Genomic DNA, 23,710 nt, shown 5'->3' on the forward strand with positions numbered 1-23,710 from the left:
TCGGTTGAGGGGGACGCGTGCGACGGCTCGGCGGTTTGGATTTTGTCTGGAGACATGGCGCAGAAGAAGAAGCGGCCAAACAGACGCCGGAATCCCCGGGCCCACTCTCAGCCGCACCACCGGGATGTGGATGTAGAGAGTGACGGTGGGGAGTTCCAGTTGGCCCCTTTAACCGAGGAGGATGACGGCGTGGGCAAGGTTGGTGGCCGGGGAGCAGCGGGTGCCGGGCTAAGGGGTGATGAGGCCGACAGGTCGGTCAAACCAAAATAGTGTGGAAATCAGAGCAGAAAAATGCTGGAAAGACTCAGCAGGTCAGGCAAGCATCTGTGGAAAGAGAGAGAGAGACCGAGTTAACGTTTCAGTTCACTGACATCTCAGCGAAACTGAACAAATAATCAGAGAAGTTTCATGTTTGAAGCAAACATGGAGACAACGTAAAGAGCAAAAGGGAAAAGCCTGTGATTGGGCGGAAGGCAGGAGAGATTAAATGATTAAAAGGATAATGGAGTAAGTTAACAGGAGATGGTAAGGGACAAGCAACATAAGATGGGCCTAGAGGAAGTCACCATTCACCATCAACAGCTGCTATCGATTAAAGGGGGAGGGGATGAAGCTATAATCTGAATTGTTGAACTCACCCTTCAGTCCAGAAGACTGCAAAGTGTCAAATCGAAAGATGAGGTGCTGATCTTTTGACTTACATTGAGCTTCACTAGGTTGTTTTCCTTCCCTGTTCCTGAACATCTTTGGCGGGGGGCCGGGGGGGAGTGAGAAAGAGCCTTCCTGCATGCGTGGGGTGTCACTCCCTCCACACGGTGCCCTCAAGTTGGCTGCGGTGGGGAGAAGACCGTCAGCCACTGCCTTCTGGAACGTGCCTTTGCAAAGAAGGTTTGAAGACGTTGCAGTGGTTTTTGTCGCGGCTCAATGGGGAAAGACCATCATCTAATGCCTTTCAGCCATAGTACACTGAGGGGCTGGAAATTGAGTAAAACCCCTTGGGATGTATTTTTGATATGTAATGAATCTTGTAAATATTAACAATAATTGTAAATGTAGTGAACATACAGTATTGGAAGAAACTGATTTGATTTGCACCTTATCTATGTCAACTTTGATCATGTAATGTACTTTTATAAATTTTATGAATAAAGTATATTTTTGGGATAAAAAGCCTGGGGGGGAAGGTGGTGAAGGAAATCAGAGGTGTCAAAAACTGGTGACAACTAACCAGTTGCTGGACACATGCAAAAATATGGGGAGGATGATTGTTGACAGGGTTGGCAAGCCACAAGGAGTGTAAAGAACAATGATCCAAATTGGTGACTCAGTTTGCTACCTGCATTTCTGGTGAATGTAAATATTTTAGCTTGTTTCTTAGGATCTTAGTTGAAAAGGTTGAATGATTTTCTGATCTTTTCCATCTCTCTTCAGTGTCTGTGAAATACCAATGTAAGATGTGTGCTCAAAAAGTTGCTCTTAGGAGCTTCAATGCATGTAGTGAAAATAATTACATAGAATGTGTGACACAGAAACAAACCATTCAGCCCTACTACTCCATACTGGTGTTCTTGCTTCATCTGACCCTATTAACATATCCTATTTGTTTTCCTTTAATGAGTTTACTTAGCTTCCATTTAAATGCATTCATCCTGTTCACTTTAATTACTCCATATTCATGGTCTGTTGGATTTATAAGTAGCTGACTTTATGACCAATAGTTTTGGCCTCCCCTTCAAGTCAAACCATCTTCTCCACATCACCCTCTTGAACTCTCCCTCTATCAGGTAATCCATCAGCCTTCTCCTTTCTAAAGACAAGAGCCCCAGCTTGTTCAGTCATTTGAAGAGCATCTTTAGCCCGTGCATGAGATCTAGGATCAAGCTTTGAAAAGCAGGAAGTAGTAGATTTTAACTACTTTGTTTTGGAAAAACAAAGCTGTTTTGTGTTAGCATTTAGCATTTGATAGATGACTTGTAACCCCTGTTCACGATATGGGGGCATTCTTGCATTTTTAAAAATCTGTGAGCCAAAGTCTTAAGGATAGCTGGTCTCTATTGAGTCAATGACTGTTTATCCTTCCTAATGAACTGACTCTTGATATGAATCATTGTAGATGTACAATGAGATTACCATTTCAAATCTAGCCATGTAGACTATTGAAATGGATTATGTTGTGGTGACATAATTCAATCACAAAGTCATCTTGTTTCCTGCCAACAAAACTGGCGTCACTTAGGACCTTTAGTTCATTGCCCTACAGAGACTTGTCAGGTAAAAGAAGCAATGGCATAATCAGTTGTGAGGATTTGCACTAAAAAGTTTGCTTTTGGCTTGAATATATAGCAGAAATAGATTTTGTCCGAATTTCGTTAGTTGTTAATGGTTATTTCAGAGATGGTTTCATGCCCCAAAAGAAAATTCTCTTTAGCTTATTAGTATCCCATGTAAATATATTTGTTTATATTCAAAAAATATCCAGAAATTAATTATCTGATCTTAATTACTTTCACAGCACAGCACCAGATATTTACCAAGCTTTCCTTCAGCTGATTGCCCATCAGACGTCGAACCAGACACCCGTGAGATGGTCCGACAGCAGAATAAAAAGAAGAAGAAGTCAGGAGGCTTTCAGTCCATGGGTACACCCAACAACTTCTGATACTTGAATTACTTTTTTTGATTATTTGACACATTACAGCTTTAACAAGTTAATTTATGTAGTCCTCCACAAACTAGTTATGACCCAAGAGCAGTTTGTTTCCCCACTTTGCATACATAACCCCAATGTTCTTTTCCTTTCATATATAATCTAGATACTGTAGTGTGCTGTTCTTGGTTTATGTAGAGCTGTGCTCTATGGTATTTGTTAAAAGTGGTGCTGGTTTTTTGTACTCAAGGCTTCATCTCATCAACATACCCTAAGGTCTTCTCCAACAACCTAAATATACCATAAGCATAAAATAGTATTTCTCCTAACAAAAGCAATTTCTTTATTGCAAGATGGTGCATTGTTTCATTTATCCTGAATTATGTTGTGTTTTCCAACTCCTTGGTTTCATAGACAGGTGTATGTTCATCTAGTTTAAAACTAGATGCAACAGAGGGAACAGTTTTGGATTGAAAACAAAAATAGAACTGTTACTAGTTGTGCTGTTGCAAACGTGAGTCAAGAGCAAGTGCATTATTTAAATTAAATGGAGTTAGAGGGTGGAGAACATTTAGATCGAGGTGTGCAGATATAATTCAAATCCTGTTTCAAAGTCATACTTTCTGCCTGAAATTTTATGCAATACTTTGATTTTATGTTATTAGTGATAAATAGCAATTCTTGTGGCAATTTGGGAAGTAGAGAAATAGGGTAGGTTGGAACACAGGAGTTTCTACACTGTATAAACCGAGGAGTATAGAAATGCCACAGTGTGATGGACGAGTGTAACTACAAAATAATTTTATTTTGATAGTTTCCATTTTTAATGTAAATGTAGAGATCTATGCAAAGATGTGACAACAGAAGTAATGTTTTGTGGACAAGAACTGCATACAGATCTAAAAATTTGAATATATAGATGTGGCAAGAAGACTAGCTTAATTTTCATAACCTGATTTCTTTGCATATCTTTCTGTTTGCCTTTTATAGTAAGGCACTTGATTTTATACATCTTAAAATATTGAAATATTTACTTTTTATATAGATGCTTTAGACATTCTCACCTGGTTTGCTGGCTAGCCTCATACTATCATAATGATGCAGTCATTGCAGAGATATTCTAGTATCAGAATGTGTGAATCAAGCACCACATTTGTGGCTACCTACACTGAACAGAGATGTTATGTAGAAATTATATGTTGGTTTTTAACATTTGTACAAAATGGCTATCACAAAATTGATCATGTTTTGTTTTTCCGCAGGTTTAAGCTTTCCTGTTTTTAAAGGCATAATGAAGAAAGGATACAAAGTACCAACACCAATTCAGAGAAAGGTAACTTGTAGTAGTGCTTATATTAAGACAAATCATTGCTACACTGATTTTTGTTATAAATTAGCACATGTAGAAGAAACATCATGGATGAAAAATATTTGTTTATTTATACTGTGCCAGTGGCACCAACATGTGAAATTATTCATTAACTATCAAAATAAAAGATTTCCATTAAAAAGTTACCAGAGAATTGTAGATTTAATGTTTTTACATTTACAGATAAAGTGTATGATACATTCTACATTGAGGTATTCTCAAATAAGAGGAAATAAAGAAATACAGGGACAGGGGACAATAGCATAATATTGATGTTACTAGGCTAGTAATTCAGAGGCCTGGACTAATGCTCCAGGGATCTGTGTTTAAATCCCACCACGAATAGATCTGGAATAAAAATGCTGATCTCATTAACAATGATCATGAAACTAGCAAATTGTCATAAAAATTCATCTGTTTCACTGATATGGAAGAAAATCTGCCATCCTTACCTAGTCTGACCGACATGTGTCTACAGCAATGCCGTTGACTCTTAACACCCTATGAAATGGCCTAGCCAAATTCTATCAAACTGTTACAGAAGAGTCAAGTATTGGTGTAACCGCACCACATGAACTGCAGTGGTTCAAGAAGGTGGCTCACTTCCACCTTCTCAAGGGCAGTTAAGGTTGCGCAATAAATGTTGACTTGCCAGTGATGTTCACACCACAAGAATGAATTTAAAAAATTATATTTAGTTAATCTTTTTAATCGGGTCTATTATCCCTTCTTTTGAAACTTTTAAATCCACATAAACAGTTTCAACACTTGCCAAGTTTACATTAGTAACTGCAAACTCCGTATCACGGTTGAATCTCAGCTATCAATCAGATTAACATGATTATAAATTGTCCTTGCCTTGCATGCTTCTTTCCCCTCAGCAAAGATGGCAAGCAAACATTCTGCGCTCAGACTTCTACTGATGCTGATCTTGCGCTTATCAAAAAATAAGTGTGTAAGAGCAGCGTTGACTAACTTCTCTAATTATTTCAGCACATTTTAAATAAACCTGGTAGGGAAGTACCTCTCCAAATAGCGTCTTCATTGTCAGCCCTGTTGTAATCAGCAGCTTAGCTTGTGGGGGAATAAGTATCAAATTTGAGAAAGGGAAGCAACTTAATATTGACCAGAATTTTTAAGAAGTAGAGAATTTCTATATTTTAGGAAAAGATCTATTAATTAACACAATTTGAAACTTTACCTTGAGGAATTACTTCAGAATTTTTTATGAGATAAAAATCTGTTCTCTGTTTTAGACTATCCCAGTGATACTGGATGGCAAGGATGTCGTTGCTATGGCTAGGACAGGTAGTGGTAAGACGGCGGCATTTCTTATTCCATTGTTTGAACAGCTGAAGGTGCATAATGCTCAATCAGGAGCAAGAGCTTTAATCCTAACTCCAACTAGAGAACTGGCATTACAAACCATGAAGTTCACAAAAGAGGTAAAATACTTCCTTTGGTTTTATGCATTCGGGAAATATGGAGTTAGATTGGCATTAGCATGTAGCAAACATGGAATCTAACACTTATTTGGTTCCTAAATAGTTGCATTCATGTTACTGAAATGAGGGTCGGTCTTGGCTTTTTAGAGTGTTTTTTTCTGAACAATTTTGAAATTCTTACCATTCCAGGAGAATTTAAGCTATTAAAAATGAACAGTATTATTCATGCATTACTGAGCAACCACACTTATGTAACTGATGGGTAAAATTTGAGCAGATTGGGACAGCTGTAGTGTGTTTTTTCGTGTCGATATAATTGCCCTCTGTGTTGCTTTTTCATGTCAGGCAAGCCAAAAAGAAGTTAAATGTCAGGAAAAATGCGCCTATGATGGCAGTTTTAAAGAAATCAAAGTACAAGCTTCTCAAATTTATCCATGATATAAAAAAGAAAATACTTGCATTTATGTAGCGCTTTTCATAACCCTCGGATGTCTCAAAATGCTTTCCAGACTATGAAGTATTTTTTAGTATAGTTAGTGTTGCAATGTGGGAAACCTAATTCATCAAGGAAAGAAAAACATGGTATTTATGTAACATCTTATCACAACTCACAGTCCAAATAGCTACATAGACAATTAATTACGTACTTTGAATTGCAATCACCGTTTTGTATATTATAAAATGTAATAGAACAAAACATAGCTAGAGTCACATTACTGATACGGAGCATGTGCCTTTGGTGTTTCCTTACTTTAATACAGTTGACCGTGATACATAGTGTGTGTAGTTTTCTAATGCTAATTGGAACTAATAACTCCAAAGAATGAGCATCATTTCTTCATCTGCATGTATGCGTGTATTAATTCCACTTAATATGACATTTTATCTTTTAAACTAATGTTAGAGAAAAGATTACATTCTTTGTATAAATAAAGCATGGGTGTTGTTGAAAGTAAGAATTGCGGTCCAGATTTGTGTATTACATATTTCAGATGATCTTATTTTGGACTATTTATTTAATGCTGGTTATAGAGCCTTTGACATATGCTTTCTGTTTAATTTGAATAAATATACATTTTCAAAATTTAAACAAAAACTTTACTGCACATAATTTTCTGATCTACAACCTTAATTTGCAGCTTGGAAAGTTTGCTGGCTTCAAAACAGCTTTAATCTTGGGCGGAGACAAGTGAGTACCTTTTTGGGGCGGTAATCTGTACTTTTGCTGGTGTAATTTAATTGATCAAAGCAAAGCCAAGAATGAAATGGAATTTGTGGTATGTTTCTTTTTAGAATGGAGGATCAGTTTGAAGCACTTCATGAAAACCCTGATATGTAAGTTAACTTTTTTCTTGAACAATATTTGATGATGACTAACCCCTTGAGAATAACCTCTTGAATTAGTTATTTTTTTATTTCTTCAAACGCAGTGTCAAATGCTTCTAGTGATGTAACATAGCTTTGCTTTGTGTATTAAGATCTTCAGCTACCTGAAATTCCTTTTGTAAAACAAATTTAGTGAATTTTACTGTTTTTAGAAATATCCCCTGTAAAGAATTGGACAAGCAGTTGAACTCACTCAAAATTGTGTAATGTTCTTCATAGAAATGTACTGTTACTTAAAAGAATTTCGATAAATCGAGAATTTGTTAATGTAAAGAGAATACCACAATAGAAATGCTGAATTAGCAATGTTGTCCCCTACTGTATCTGGGGGAAAAAGCCATGGAGCTTACTATTGAAATTGTTGTAATTCAGGGGAAGCATGATGGTACTGAATGTTGGAGCATAAGTGCTCAGGGCTTTGCACTAAAGGATGAGCGTAAGCCTAATTCATGTGTTCTGTTCCTGATTTTTAGCTAAGCAGAGATTGTGCATGGAATCATCCCAGATTTGCACTAAGTGAGGTTTTTACCTGTCAGCCGTGATGGTGGGTTTTTACACCATATTGTCCCAAACCTGCCACATTATTTATACACTCCTGGGAAATATGCAGTTTCATTGGCGAGCGGGCTCTCATTTGCCTACCCTCCATCACCTCACCGCTTCATCACACCGGGTGCCATATTTAAAGTCAAGCCACGAGCACACATCTCAGTGCTTCCAGGCCACGACTGCTGCATGGAAGACAGGATCACCCTGAAAGGCAAAAAGACTGCAGCCCCCCCTGCTTCAGCGATGCGTCTCTGGAACGCCTTTTGAACACAGTGGAGTCCTGCCGGGATGTCTATACCCCCAGTCTGGCTGCAGGATGGGCAGCAGTGTCACCAACCAAGCTTGGGAGGTGGTGGCAGCAATGGTCAGCGCCAGTGCCCTTCAAAAGAGGGCAGCCACCCGGTGCCACAAGAGGATGAATGATGATCTTCATTCCGCAAGGATAAGTCACTCTTCACATCACTCGTAACTCACAATCTCACAAACACATCACACATCCACAGGGCCCTCACACACAGCCAGTTCAAGGGACATCACCATTTGTTCTCTCACACACACCTTCGTTGTCCTCATCCCGTCCATGGGACCACTCACCACCCACACACGGCAGGCATACTTATCATCTGCTCTGTCAGGCATCCTGCTTACACTCTCTCCATCTCTATCCAAGCTGGCACACAACAACAGGGAAACGTCGCAGACCAGTGGAGGAATGCCTGAGACCAAGGTCCTCACGGATTTTGAAAACAGAGCCATCCAGCTGGCTGGCAACAATCTGGACCAGTCCTGTGCTGACGGTGAGGTCGGTGTTGCTGTACCAAGTGGGGGTTCAGCAGTACAACATATATGAGACAACCATGCTGTGAGTAATGTGTCCTGTTTCACAGACTACTACCATGTACTAATTATCTCCCCTTGCTTCCGCAGGCACATCTGGGAAACAGCCAAGAGAGTCCATAACCTAGGGCCTCCAGTTAAGCCCCGAAGACACCTCGGAAGAGGAATTGGAAGGCACCCTCCTTGAAGTCCCGTCACTGCGCTCACCCAAACCCTCCAGTAGTGCAAGACACACCCCTCAGTGGGACCAAGCTTTAGAATAGCCCATGATCACAATCTGGTGAGCACATCGCACTGTCTGATCCACAGCAGGCGGCGGCAGGGACTTCCCAGGTGTCCGTCACTCGGATGACTGCTGGAGGCCAGAAATTTGCTGAGTCCGAGCCAGATGACGAGCCAATGGAGTCGGTCATGTCACAGTTGCTGGAGTTACAAAAGCAAGCTCGGGAATATCACTGGGATGTCTGCTGCACTCCTCAGATTGCATGGCATGGTGGAGGTGTCCGTCTGCCCTCAGACTGAGGTGATAGCGCCGACATGCCAACGTACCGAGGTCAACACTGGTAGGATGGCAGCCGTCATGGAGACCTTGGTCCAGGACGTTGCTCTTGCGCTGCTGCACAGGCTGAACTCCATCGCTGAGACCATAGTTGGCCTCCAATATTGTGTACACAAGAGGGGTGCAGGGCAGCTTAATCTCACTCCAGCTACCCCTTCCCCTTAAGGAGTCAGTCTGGGGCCTCGGGCACCCATAGGGATGAGGATCAGCAGATGCACACTCTGGGGTCATCCACCCAGGAGAATCCTAGCATGTCCGTCCCATCCGAATCCTTTCTTCCTGTGACCTCAGCAGCCCCAACTCCACAAGCCGAGGAGGATGTCGCTGCCACGCAGCAGGACCCCGAAAGCAGGCCTGGGTCCTCCAGTCATCACAGACGGCGTCACAGTCAGCAGGCTGCCTGCACCTTTGCTGTGGGTGTCCGGGGAGCACCAAGACGTAGCGGCAAGATTAGGAAAGCCAAGAAGAATTAGTTGCATAGCCTGGGCACGGGTGTTAATCACTTGTACATACTGTTCACTATTGTCAATAAACTCCCAAACATGTCTCTGCCTATGGTTCCTTGTTCTCATGAGCAGCGTTCTTGTCACTCAGATTTGAAACCTTTCTGCACAAGACAAAGACAGGTGTCTCAGCCCAGGGCCTCTTCCCTGTGTTTTGTGCAGCCTCTGGACCGAAGTGATGGTCTGGCCTCTCATGCCCTGGAAACATTACTGATGCCTGCACCTCAGCGGTGCTTGTCATTGCTGCCATAATGTAGTAGGCAGGTGCCACAGAGTTCTCTCATTCTCTCTGTATGCTCTCAGCACCTTTTAAGTTGAGGCCTCGTCTAGACAGTGCGAGGGCCTCATCCATGTCCTCGTTGCCTCCAAGGGCCCCCTCACCCTCTTCCCTGTAGGCGTCGTCCTTACTGGAGGAGACCTCCAGCTCCTCCATCTCCTCCTCAGCCAGCTCATCTCCCCGTTGCGGCACCAGGTTGTAAAGGGCGCAGCAGACGATGACTGTGCATGACACCCTCTGCGGACTGTATTGCAGTGCTCCACCAGACTGGTCCAGGCACCAGACCTTCACCATCAGCATCTCAATGGTCTTCTCCACCAAGTTGCGAGCTGCAGCTTGAGCCTCGTTATACCGTCACTCTGCTGCAGCCTGAGTCTGCTGCACGGGTGTCATCAGCCACGTCCTCTGCGGGTAGCCCTTGTCCCCAAGGAGCTATCCCTGCAGTTTCTGTGGACCCTGAAAAACTTCAGGGATCTGTGACTGACTGAGGATTTAGGAATCGTGCACACTCCCTGGAAACCGTGCGCACATCTGCAGGGTGCGTTCCTGGTGTTCACACACCAGCTGTACATAGAGCGAATGGAATCCCTTGCGGTTGATATGGTATACTATGTGTTGCAACGGAGATCTGAGCACCATGTGAGTGCAGTCGATCACACCCTGAACCTGTGGGAAACCAGAGATCTGGGTGAATCCAATCGCTTTTGCATCCTGGCTGTCCTGGTCCCGGACAAAATGCACAAAGTTGTGTGCCCTGCTAAAGATGGCATCTGTGGCCTCATAAGACCATAAGACATAGGAGCAGAAATTAGGCCATTCAGTCCATCGAGTCTGCTCCGCCATTCAATCATGGCTGATAAGTTTCCCAATCCCATTCTCCTGCATGTATGCATTTGTGGGTGGAGGCTTGTGAGATCCCACAGAGGTCACCTGTGGAGCCTGGTCGGGGGGTGGTGAAAAGCTCTGGCACACTTGGTGGCACTTTGATGTCTCTGCATTGCTTGAGTGGGCAGATAAACTAGAAGCCCGACTGCAATTATCAGCTGTCTGAGTTGCAGAGGAATGGTCATTTTATACAAGTTTCCCTAATGCATGGCCACATCCCTCGCCTATCCTACCCCCACCCTGAATGCTTGTGTGCTTAATTCAATGCCAGGCCCTTGTGCCCCCGTGCACCCCCCACAAGTCGTCTCAACAGCAGGGCTGCCTTTGCACCCCCCCCAACCCCAGAAGTCCACAAGTCGCCTCAGAGTTAGGGCTGCCCTTAACCCCGACCCCTCCCCCCTTCCCCTTCCCACCAGCGCCCTTCAAGCTTGAAGTCCAACAAGTGACCCTGACGAGGGCTGCACAATGTTACTGTGTACTCACCTCTGAGTTCCCCTCAAGCGACGTGTACTTGGTGGACTGCCCTTTATATGCTGTTGTGAAACACGTCGGCGTGTTTTCCTGCCGATGTGGGCGGATGATCCGGCGGGGAGGGGGGGTGCTGCGATTCCAGTGGGCATGCCCAATAATGATATGCTAACGTATTACAATGAGGGTCCTGACGTCCGATGGAGGAAACGCAGCCCACCATCGGCGGGCCGAGCAGGTGACCGCGCCGTCGTAAAACTGAGCGCACCATATTGTCCGCTCACGCCACCAAGTATGTCCGGTGCCGGTGGGCACAGAAAATTCTGTTTTTTTTGCTTTACATGGAGGAAATTCATGTGTGCTAGTCTCTAGACCCTCCTGATGAGTGGCTCTAGAGGGCATCGGAGCATGCAACTTTAGCAACAAAAAGTAATCCGTCTGGACTTGCTGAAATTTAGGAGTAATTTACAGATAAAAGAAGTTATGGAAAAATGATTCTTGAGGATTGGATAGCTCAGTGATTTCTTTCTGCTCTGCGCTTCAAGTTTTCTAAATCCTTGTGGCTGGTGAATCATGATAAGCGGATCCTCCCCCTCCTACTGCAAGTTCATCTCCAGCCTAGAGCAGATGCCCTAAACCCTGGCACCAGGCAGGCAGTGCAGCCTTCTGGACTCTCACTACTACTAATAATAAGCTTTACCACTGCTAGTGCCTTGCTACTACTAATAAAACCTTTTTAATAAGCTACCCAAGTTTCGGAAGGTGATTCTTATTATTATTTCAATTAATGTTATGCTGAACCCGATCAAAATTCCTTACTTTAGGTAAGAGAAAGTTGACTTTGTTGGCTGAGCAGTTTGGTCATTAAGTATTCAAGCAATTATGAGTGAATGCTAGATATGTAAGTATTGAATTAATGAGTACCTTGAATTTTACACATCAGTAATGATTTTATGTAGATTTATAACCTGCACAGTTTGTTCATTTTACAGAATAATTGGCACACCAGGTCGTTTAATGCATGTCGTTGTGGAAATGAACCTAAAGCTACACAATGTTGAGTATGTGGTCTTTGATGAAGCAGACAGGTAAAATTGATCAAATACAACCAGCATCTCGTTCCATTATTATTACTTAATGATATTGGTGATTTTTAATAACACAACCTATATTTTTATGTTTTAAAGAAGAAAGAAAGAAATTGTAGTTGTGTGCGTATATATGGTGCCTTTCACGACATCAGTACACCCCAAAACCATTACGATCAATGCAATTTTTTTTAAAGTGCAGTCACTATTGTAATGTAGGAACCATGGCAGCCAATTTATGCAATGCAAGGTGCCACAAATAACAATGAGATAAATGACCAGATCATGATGTAGGGTTTGGTTGAAGGATAAATATTGGTAGGACACAGAACACTCCTGCTTTACTTTCAGTGATGCCATAAGGTCATTTTGCACTCACCTGGGAGGCAGACTTGGTCTTGATTTGACATCTCATCAGAAAGGCTCAACTGTGCCATACTCCCACAGCACTACAGTGAAGAGATTATGGGATTAAGTGGGGTTCTGAACCCAGAGATGAATGTACACTGAGCCTAGGCTGTTAGAAAGTATTTTTCTGATGCAGATCACCTGAATTTCGTATATAGTATGAAGAATTATGACATTTTCAAATTGGAAAATTTGGCTACTTTTACTAACCACAACCCAAAGCCTGAAGAATGATTAAAAAAAACTTAGCCTATTATAAATGGCTTTATTTTTTGTGGTTTGTTTAGTATATTTTTACTTTTATAAATAAGCTGCCACATCAGAAAACGAAGTGATTTTGCATGCTTGATTTGTATATAAGGTTGAAAAAAGAAAAGGAAAATTGGTAACAGTCCAGATTAGCTCCCCAAACCAAATATATAAACACAAAATGTTGCAGGTAGGTTGTCAACAGTGTAACATGTGCGAGAAAAAAGCCATATTCCATGTCCTGTTATTTTAGGTCACCTCTGAACACGCACGCGCGTGCACACACACATGTCCTCCTGCTCTGATCTTTAACTAGTATTCATTTCCTGAATCAGAAGGTGCTGTGAAAGTTAAAATATAGAATGTTTTCTACTTTACACCCCTGTGTAATGCCTTCCAACTATTATTAATAATGCTAGTGGTCGAAAGCTCATTTTTATGCCATCCACAAATATTCACTCCCCCCACCACCAAGGTGCAGTGGTATAAGATGCACTGCAAGAACTCATCAAGCCTGCTTAGGCAGCACCTTTCAAACCGACAGCTGCTACCACCTAGAAGGACAAGGGCAGCAGACACAATGGAAAACCATCACCTGCAAGTTTCCCTCCAAGCCACTCGCCATTCTGACTTGGAAATATATCACCGTTCCTTCAATGTCGCTGGGTCAAAATCCTGGAACTCCCTCCCTAACAGCACTGTGGGTGTACCTACACCACATGGACTGCAGCAGTTTAAGAACGCAGCTCCCCACCACCTTCTCAATGGCAATTAGGGATGGGCAATAAATCCTGGCCTAGCTAGTGATGCTCATTTCCCATGAATAAATTTTTTGAAAATTGCATTCATTTGTGTGGTAATGGGGAAAAAAACGACTGGTCCTTTGTCTGATGCTTTCAGTGGAGTTTATTTCAGAGAGATATAATCGCATTCAGTAAAATTTTCATATTGCCCACACATTTTAACCTGGTTTTGGTTTTTTGAGACAAAGTTGTTATCTTGCTTATAATTAGCCAATGCTTTATGTTAGTGCATTTTGAAATAATTGCCTTTGGTGAATTTTTGAATCCATTTTTGGGTTGTGGATGTCACTGGAAAGGCCTGCATTTATTGTCATTGTTATTTCCTCTAGAGAAACTATTGGCTGCCCATGAACTGCTACAATCCATATGGTGAAGGTACTCTCACAGTGCTGTTAGGGATTTCAAGAATTTTGGCCCAGCAGCAAAAAGAAATGGTGATATATGCCCAGGTTCAGATGCTAGGTGGTGGATGTTGTGGGTTTGAGGGATGCTTCCGAAGCATCCTTTTAAGTTTGTTGCAGTACATCCTGCAGATAATGCAGTCTACAGACATTGTATACCAATGGTGGAGGGAGTGGATGTGCTGCTGACAATGTGGACTGGATGGTGTTGTGCTTCTTTCGGTTCAGCAAGAATGAGTCATTAATACTATGCTAGTGTAATTTATTCCAAAACAGCAAAAGGATGAGCATACAAAAACTCTAATCGTGTCTTAATGGCACATTTATTAATTATAGATTGTACTGATCACTGAAGCATAATTATGAATTGAGAAAGTGAGAACTGTATTGTATATAAAGGTACTGCCACGCTAAGATTAATTTGAATAGGGTGACTGTTCTCTTGTACTGCTTAACATGCAAATATTGGTGAATGACTCTCTTTGTAAATGCCAATAGTCAATTTGTTTTGATTTTTGTAACATATATCTTACAAGGACAGCAGAAAGGATGTAGAGAATAGCAGTGTTTGTTGATGGTACATAACTGAAGTGTGCTGTAAATATTTATTTTGCGCCAGGTTGTTCGAGATGGGATTTGCAGAGCACTTACAAGAGATTATCCGAAGGTTGCCAGACTCCAGACAGACCTTGCTCTTTTCAGCCACATTGCCAAAGCAACTGGTGGAGTTTGCACGTGCTGGTAAAGCATTTTAATGCCTTGTTTTAAAACTGCAGTAGCATACTTCAGAAATTTGTAAGAACTACCTGTTAATGTTCTCCATGTTGTTTTTCTATAATAGTTTACTGATAAAATAGGGTTTTATTTTAAAAGAAAGAACAACTTGTTGGCCACAAACTAATCTCTGGTTCAAGTGAATAGGCAGTGAGTAACTGAAATATAAAGAACAGGAGAATACCAGGTTCGATCACCAATCTGTTGTTAACTGGCTTCAGCTGTGGTAATGATTGATAGTGCTACAACTTGTTTATTTTAGGTTAGGATTTGGAGAATCAACCCAGGGCACTATTCTGATTGCTATCCAGCTCTCCTTGCTTGAAATACACCTGCCTGGATTGTTGATTAGAGTATTTTGGATTCAGAGACAGTGCCTCTTGTCAATATCTATATTGGTGCATGGAGATTGGGCACTGAGGTGATAGTGTAACCTATGTAATTGTGGGCTGAATTTTGCCCTTGATGGGCGCGGGCCCGACCGACTCGGCGGCAGGCGGGCAGCCGATCGCTGCTGCCAAAATGGGCCCCGCCGCCATTGTACATGGGCGGGCCAATTAAGGCCCGCCCAGCGTGACGCCTGATGGGAAGCGCTATGCGCTCCCTGTGCGGGCGGGAGGGGATTCCCCAACTGCAAGAGTGTGCTCTTTCGCGCATGCGTGCGAAAGAGCGCACATCTCCCTGAGGCTAAGTGGTGCCTCAGGGAGATCGCTGAAAGGTGGTGAAAGTTCAAAACTAGAAAAATTTAAAAATCAATAACATGTCCCCCTCATGTGAAAATGTCACACGAGATGGGACATGTTAATGAAGTACACAGAAACTTTACTAAACTTTATTAAATCTGAAATCAAACCTCATCCTGCCAGTGGATGAGGTTTGTTAAAAAATCACTTACCCACCTGCCCGTTGGGCCCGTGCGCCGAGCCGAAGTTCACATGGGCCCCTCAAAATCGTCGACAATTGGTGACTTAATGACCTTAACAAGGCCTTTAATGGTGGGCACGCGTTGCGCTGCATAGCACGCCTGCCGACTTAAACATTGCGATGCCACGTGCTGACGTCAGGACGCTCGCGCAACATTTTAAGCGCTGACGTGCGGGCTCCGCCACCAGCATGCCAGCTGGAAAATTCAGCCCTGTATCTCAGCAGAAGCCTTAATTAAAGGAAAAGAGAAAATTGGCATAATAAAAGAGGGTAAAAATTCATCAAAGTCTTTTTTCAATTTTTGGATAAAGAACTGTCCAAGTGTTAGTTAAAATCGAATTGCAGCTATAAATTTTTAATTTATAATGTTAGCTAATTTATTGGTAATTACAAAGTACTTTACATAAGAACATGAGATAGGAGCATGAGTAGACCATATGGCCCTATGCATGAGGCTCTTGTTAATAACTGAAGTCTTTATCCATATTTTTTGTCTACTCATTAGAATACATGCATTTTAAAATTGTTGTTGAGTGGGCAAGCACTGAAATACTCAACTGAAATTATGCAATCATGTGGCGTGTGGTTTTTTTTCCTTATATGTTTTCAAACATTAGGGATGCCAAAATAGATTGCCCTTGTTTCCCAGAAATTGCCCAAACAATTCAATTACAAGGTGGCATAGTGGTGGTAACAGTATTTATGTATTCAAACTTTTGCTCAGTTGATAGCTATCTGAGGCTATATATTAATATTGTGGAACAAATATATTCTGCATTATATTTCAATGGATTCTGGGTTTTTTACATGCGGAAATAAGTTGTGTTTACTATTAAATTTGCTTAATGTTTAACATCTGTATAATGTAAAACTTTGTACCTGAAATTTGGGGAAATATAACATCCAAAGGTTACAATCATGCCTCCCTTTGAAAGCCCTAAATGTGGTAAGTTTTAATGAGCCGCATTCCTGTTTGAAATATTTTAAGCATTATAGAGTCCACGATGGAAGATAAATATATGTCTGCAAATTTTTAAGTTGCCTGTTCAAAAATATATAATTTTTATCTGGCATTCTCTGTTAATATGAACTATAACATTTCTATAACTTAAAACCAAATTTTGTAGTGATGATCTTTTTGCCTGTAAGGTTTAAAAAGCTACTTAGTCAAATTAATAGTTTTCAAAAAATGCACCTTCCAGGTTTGACAGAGCCAGTTCTAATCCGGCTAGATGTGGATGCTAAACTGAATGATCAGTTACAGGTAAGAAATGTTTTATATTATTATGCCATGTAGAAATAAAAGAATATGAAGAATGTGCACTTAATCTTTCAAAATAACAGCTGTACAGGGTATTACAATTTTAAGTTTAAACTTAAGTAGAGCTATATCTTTATCTTGTGGACAGTTGCAGCAAGTGTGACATCAATTTTTCCAAAAGCTATGTGTATTATAATTCCATTTCCTTAACAGCACTAATGATGAAATAGTCATTCTTATCAATTTATAGCAAATCGCAATTGAAGAGGATATAAGGAGTCAGCGAAAGGTTATAAATGGGTTAAGTGAGTGGGCCAAAAATTGGCAGCAGGAGTACCATGTACAGTTTTGGCCTCCTTACTTAAGAAAGGATATAATTGAATTAGAAGCAGTTCAGAGAAGGTTCACTTGACTGCTTCCTGGGAATAAAGAGGTTATCTTATGAGGAAATATTGGAGAGGTTGGGCCTGTATCCATTGGAGTTTGGATGAATGAGAGGTGATTTTATTGAAACATGTAAGATCCTGAGGGGACTCGACAGGATGAGAGGATGTTTCCCCTGGTGGGAGGGGGACGAGAACAAGGAGAGACAATTTAAAAATAAGGGGTCTCCCATTTAAGACAGATTAGATTTTTTTTTCTCTCCTGAGAATTGTTAATCTGTGGAATTCTCTTCCTCAAGAGTAGTCGAGGCAAGGTCATTGAATATTTTTAAGGCCGAGTTAGATACATTCTTGATTGATAAGGGAGTCCAAGGTTATAGGGAGTAGACACAGTTGAGGACACAGTTAGATCAGCTGTGATCTTATCAAATGGCAGAGCAGGCTCGAGGTTCTGAACGGCCTCCTCCTTCTCCTAATCCACGTATCATAATCTTTTAAAATGAATTGTGTCTTGTAAATAGGAAATGTTTAGATTTGAGAGATTGTTGCAGATAGATTTATGCTTTTGTATATTCAATCTATTCAGATCTATATAGAATTTGCGCTGGTGAGAATTTGATTAGTTATGGGAGATGATAGGTAATTAAAAAGTAACAGTAAATGGGTATAATTTAATTGTTCGGGGGCTTCAAATTATGTTGAACTATATTATTTTATGTGATTAAGAATTAGGAAATTTGACTGTCTAGTTTTTCTATCTGGTTTTAAGGACTAGGACTTGATCAGTTTTTTAAGAATAATAGGCAGTTAACACACACATTTGCACTAAAACATTACATCTGGTATTTTACAGTTGGCATTTTTCCACGTACGAGCTGATGACAAGGCAGCTGTTCTGCTTCACTTGTTGAGAAATATCATAAAACCTCAAGAACAGACTGTCATTTTTGCTGCTACCAAACATCATGTGGAATACTTGAAGGAGGTTTGTGTCAAATGTGAAGGTGCACAAAATTGTTGAAATTACATAACAGCCTTAGCCAAAAGAACAAAAGCCATCTCAGCAATCCTCAAGGATCTCCATTCAGTTTAATTTGACAGCATTTGACTTTCTTTTAAGCAATCCCTGTGAATACTAAAGCCATGTTAAATTTCAAAATGGGCAATTTTTCTGACAGGTCAACTCTGGGAGAGTAAAAAATAATTGCACTCCTTTCATCAATATACCACCAGAATAGATCTGAGTAGGGAAATTGTGATGTAGATAATGTAAAGGATGCAGTTAATGCCTGATAGCTTTCTGTGACTTAAAATGCTTCGTGTTTAAGGACACAGTTATTTATTTGTTTAGTTTCTGATACATTGGTGCCAGTTAGCAATATATTTTCTTAAATTTGTGTTGTTAGAACAAATTTGTTCTCATATTTAGGCTTATACTCATAGTAGCCTACAAAATTGAACCCGGCATCAGAGGGTAAATAATATTTTGTGTTGGTGCTTGCCATTGAGAAACGTGCATTGCAGTTGATCGGTAATCTGCCAATCTTGAGTTTTAAGCTGCAGTTGTACAAGTACAAGTCTGAAGCAGTAGCAGCAGAGCATGAAGTATTGCTGACAAGATCAGGGTTATGGCTGGGCTTGTCTCTGGCTGCCATTCACACCATGCCCTTTCTTCATTGTATAAAAATAGACTAAGTATACTAAGTATATAAATGCTTCAGGGCTCCACCGGATTGCGAGAATTTTTTAAAAAACTACCTTGATGCTGGGTTAGTGCAATTCCCAAGTGCCGTGAGGTGGCCTCTTGGATGTTGCTGTCAGCACTTGGCTTTAGTGTGTTTGGATGCCTGATTGGGACCTCACACCTAAATTACACTATAGCTTTTTTGTGGATGCAAATCTGATGCAAGTTGTTTAACAATGATGTAGAAGTGGCAACATATTGGTAACTTCAGCCTCATTAGTGTGTTTTTTGTAAGATGGGAAAAGATACTTTCACCTGTCAACAATTGCTTCCTTAAATCATATACAGAACATTTTATTACATTAAGATTGCTTTATATATCAGAAAAATAGCCTGATTATGCTTTGAAAGATCAATTTGTCATTACTCACTTATTTCCAAATGTAATAGTTTTGTTTTTGTAGGAAAATATTATCCTAAGAGCGTATGTGCTTGCACTTACTACTTTTGTTTCTACCAGCTGATCACCAGTCAAGGTATTGACTGTTCACACAGCTACAGTGCTCTAGACCAAACAGCAAGAAAAATCAACATTGGGAAATTTGTCCACAGAAAGTGTATGGTGATGATTGTCACTGACGTCGCAGCTCGTGGTATAGATATTCCCATGTTAGACAATGTCATAAACTACAACTTCCCATCCAAAGCCAAGCTTTTCTTGCATAGAGTCGGTAAGCAAGTTATTCAAGATTTCCAAACCTGAGCGAATTGACTTGAAATATTGTTGGAGCGAAGGGAGGGCACATTTGGTGTGTGAGCTGGTTACACCCTTCAAATTCAGACCAACTTGAGGGATCAGCTGTTCTCTTCCTGTTCTTTTTCATAAACTGTGCTGATAAATCTGTGGCGTACCCTCCAGATTTGGTTCACATTGTTGGTTCACAGCTCCAGCAACACACAAGAAGCTTGACACCATCCAGGACAAAGCAGCCCACTTGATTGGCACCACTCCCACAAATATTCACTCCCTCCACCACAGGTGTACAGTGGCAGCAGTGTGTATCATCTACAAGATGCAGAAACTCGCCAAGGCTCCTTAGGCTGCACCTTCCAAACCACAACCACTATCATCTAGAAGGAGAAGGGCAGCAGATACATGGGAGCACCACCACCTGAAAGTTACCCTCCAAGCCACTCACCTTCCTGACTTGGAACTATATCACCGTTCCTTCACTGTCACTGGGTCAAAATTCTGGAACTCCCTCCCTAACAGCACTGTGGGTGTATCTACACCACAGGGACTGCAGCAGCTCAAGATGGCAGCTCACCACCACCTTCTCAAGAGCAATTAGGGATGGGCAATAAATGCTGGCCTAGCCAGTGACGCCCACATCATGTAAATGTATTTTTAAAAATTATGAGGCAAACCACATCTTATCAAAATTGATGTTGAAGCTTTTAATGTACAGTCCTTTTCTGATTTTAAATCCATTTTATCTTTGTTTATTTATCTTGGACTTAATGGAATATATCTTGCCTAGGATGGTTCAAATTTTCTTCGGCTTTAAGACTTTGTGATCTTTTCAGCAGTGGTTGTGTTCTGCACGTTACAGCAAATGTTTACCCTGAATAGCCTTTAAAAACAAATAATTGAAGTGACTCAAATGAATGTTGTGAAAATTTTAAATACATATTTTGTATGAATTCACCATAAACAGTGCTGCCTATGGTCACAGATATGTTTGGGGGAAATAAATCGATACAGCCTTTGACAAGGTGCCGCACAGGAGGCTGCTCAGTAAGATAAGAGCCCATGGTGTTAGTGGCAAGGTACTAGCATGGATAGAAGATTCGCTGTCTGGCAAGAGGCAGAGAGTGGAGATAAGGGGGTCCTTGGGGTCCTTCTCAGGATGGCAGCCGGTGACTAGTGGCGTTCCGCAGGGGTCAGTGTTGGGACCACAACTTTTCACTTTATACATTAATGATCTAGATGAAGGAACTGAAGGCATCCTGGCTAAGTTTGCAGATGATACAAAGATAGCTGGAGGGACAGGTAGCATTGAGGAGGCGGGGAGGCTGCAGAAGGATTTGGACAGGTTAAGAGAATGGGCAAAGAAGTGGCAGATGGAATACAACGTGGGCAAGTGTGAGGTCATGCACTTTGGTAGGAAGAATAGAGGCATAGACTATTTTCTAAATGGGGAGAGAATTCAGAAATCTGGAGTGCAAAGGGACTTGGGAGTCCTAGTCCAGGATTCTCTTAAGGTTAATTTGCAGGTTGAGTCGGTAGTTAGGAAGGCAAATGCAATGTTGGCATTTATTTCGAGAGGACTAGAATATAAAAGCAGGGATGTGCTGCTGAGGCTTTATAAGGCTCTGGTCAGACCACATTTAGAATATTGTGAGCAATTTTGGGCCCCGTATCTCAGGAAGAATGTTCTGGCCCTGGAGAGGGTCCAGAGGAGGTTCACGAGAATGATCCCAGGAATGAAAGGCTTAACATATGAGGAACGTTTGAGGACTCTGGGTCTATACTCGATGGAGTTTAGAAGGATGAGGGGGGATCTGATTGAAACTTACAGAATACTGAAAGGCCTGGATAGAGTGGACGTGTGGAAGATGTTTCCATTAGTAGGAGAGACTGGGACCCGAGGGCACAGCCTCAGAGTAAAGGGAAGACCTTTTAGAACAGAGATGAGGAGAAACTTATTTAGCCAGAGAGTGGTGAATCTATGGAATTCATTTCCATAGAGGGCTGTGGAGGCCAGGTCATTGAGTGTTTTTAAGACCGAGATAGATAGGTTCTTGGTTGGTAAGGGGATCAAAGGTTACGGGGAGAAGGCGGGAGAATGGGGTTGAGAAACCTATCAGCCATGATTGAATGGCGGAGCAGACTCGATGGGCCGACTGGCCTAATTTCTGCTCCTATGTCTTTTGGTCTTAAATGTGGTGGAAGAGGGACATTTATAATCTCTACATCCCTCACTAAGTTGTTTTTTGAACTTTTAAGAGACTTCTCATTTTAAAGGATTCAGCTTTGGACATTTATTGTAGTGTCAATATTTACTGATGAACATGCAGGCTTTTGTGTACATAGATTTTTGTAGATTTAAATCATTCTCTACTAAATGTTATATTTATTGAAACATATGTTAAGATAACATAGCAATGTTGTTTATAAAATAGCAGCGGACATGTAAAATTGTTAATTGTGAATCAGGTCGAGTAGCCAGAGCTGGCAGAAGTGGTACCGCTTACTCATTTGTAGCCCTGGATGAAATTCCATATGTTTATGATTTACATCTGTTTCTTGGACGACCCCTCAAATTTGCAAGCCAAGATGAAAATTCTGAAGGTAATTATGTGTTTTAGGCATTTAGTAAAGTTTGCTTTGGTTATTTTTAATGAAGCATAATGCATTTTAAAAAAAAATTTCAGTCAATCCACTGGATTGTGCGTGGTTTAAAATTTAGACTTCTGGATGTTATTTATTCCGCCTTATTTCAAACTGCAGCTGAAAAAAAGTATTAATCTATTTTATTTGTGCTTACATTATAAAATGCACATCTGGTCTTTCAAGTACTGATTTAGCTAATCTAATTTCAGTGGAAAACTGAACTCTCTTCTGTAAAATATTGAGCCACGTGTAAGGCATTGGCACTAGAGCGTTCCCAAGCTCTAGAACACCATCCAGAATTTATGATATAAAATTAATATTTCTAAATAAACCGAGTCGAAAATTCGAACTTCATAAAAGTTCTGATGTTGATTAATCATTAGATTATTTGAGTACAAGTGTACCAAGACATTGTTAGCTCATCAGTAACTGGAGGGAAGGAACTGTTATGACCGTATCTTTGCAGCAGGTGTCACCGTGAATGGTCACTAAGTATTGTGTCTCATTCTGCCATAGACTGAATTTTTAAATCTCTCTTTTTGTGTATTCAGATACAAATGGAATATATGGCAGGGTACCCCAAAATACTATAGATGATGAGGAATCACTGCTTATAGCAGACCATAAAGCTTCACTAGACCTTCAGAACCTGAAAAGAGTGTCCGAGAATGCTTACTTACAGTACCTGAAGTCAAGGCCAAATCCTTCTCCAGAATCAGTAAAAAGAGTTAGAGATATGGATTTTTCAACACTGGGCATTCATCCATTACTTGGTAAGCTAAGCATATTTAAGATTTTAAAATGCTAACTAGTCACTTTGTGGAGATAATGATCATATTTGTGGTAATGATGGATACTATAGTCACAAAATACTTGTCCTTTGTATGTTTGTAACCTTTAAAAAAAAGAATTGTACAGCAAGAAAGAGGCTTTAGACAATTGCTACAAAAATGAAGCAGTAGGAGATCAAAAATTACAAAACAATTTTTGGGGCTTACATTCCTGGACATTAACTCATGCAAAAGTAAAAATGATTGAGTATCCCCACTAAACAAATGCAATTTAGCCTTTGCACCATATTTTCAGCGTTTGAGAACCTACCCACAACAGACAGCTTTCTGAAGGACTGGGCTGTAACTTGTATTTTTCATTGGAAAAAAAATATTGCCAATCGCAGTGTTTTAGGTAGATGTGTTGTAATGATATTTTAATCTAATAAAACTAAAAGCTTGTGTGTTTTCCTGTTTTTAAGGTATTAACATAGAAGATACAGAACTTCAAAGACTTAAAATTATTAACAGTATCAAAAACTACAAAGCTAAATCTGTGAGTAAACAGTTTTGTGTATTACTGTTTTTAATCCATCTCATGAGAATGCTTTTAAGCCAAGAACTATAGTTTCTTAAAAAAATA

At 40.8% G+C, this 23,710-nt stretch overlaps 1 protein-coding gene across 2 annotated transcripts in view; it reads left to right on the forward strand.

Moving 5' to 3' along the window:
• The first annotated feature begins 4 nt into the window (after positions 1–4).
• ddx54 (DEAD (Asp-Glu-Ala-Asp) box polypeptide 54) overlaps positions 5–23,710 on the forward strand; it is a 46,463-nt gene continuing 22,757 nt past the window's right edge. The window contains exons 1-14 of one of the 2 annotated variants that reach the window (XM_078554077.1): positions 5–198; positions 2,513–2,639; positions 3,910–3,980; positions 5,273–5,461; positions 6,601–6,650; positions 6,755–6,796; positions 11,918–12,013; positions 14,494–14,615; positions 16,775–16,836; positions 18,070–18,201; positions 19,421–19,631; positions 22,121–22,255; positions 22,849–23,070; positions 23,550–23,623. In XM_078554077.1, the coding sequence (XP_078410203.1) occupies positions 55–198; positions 2,513–2,639; positions 3,910–3,980; positions 5,273–5,461; positions 6,601–6,650; positions 6,755–6,796; positions 11,918–12,013; positions 14,494–14,615; positions 16,775–16,836; positions 18,070–18,201; positions 19,421–19,631; positions 22,121–22,255; positions 22,849–23,070; positions 23,550–23,623 (1,677 nt within the window). In that variant the 5' untranslated portion in view covers positions 5–54. The remainder of the gene's footprint in view (positions 199–2,512; positions 2,640–3,909; positions 3,981–5,272; positions 5,462–6,600; positions 6,651–6,754; positions 6,797–11,917; positions 12,014–14,493; positions 14,616–16,774; positions 16,837–18,069; positions 18,202–19,420; positions 19,632–22,120; positions 22,256–22,848; positions 23,071–23,549; positions 23,624–23,710) is intronic. The other variant, XM_078554078.1, reaches the window with a different exon arrangement.

The sequence above is a fragment of the Cetorhinus maximus genome, chromosome 12 (genome assembly GCF_964194155.1).
Source record: "Cetorhinus maximus chromosome 12, sCetMax3.hap1.1, whole genome shotgun sequence".
Taxonomy (NCBI): Eukaryota; Metazoa; Chordata; class Chondrichthyes; order Lamniformes; family Cetorhinidae; genus Cetorhinus; species Cetorhinus maximus.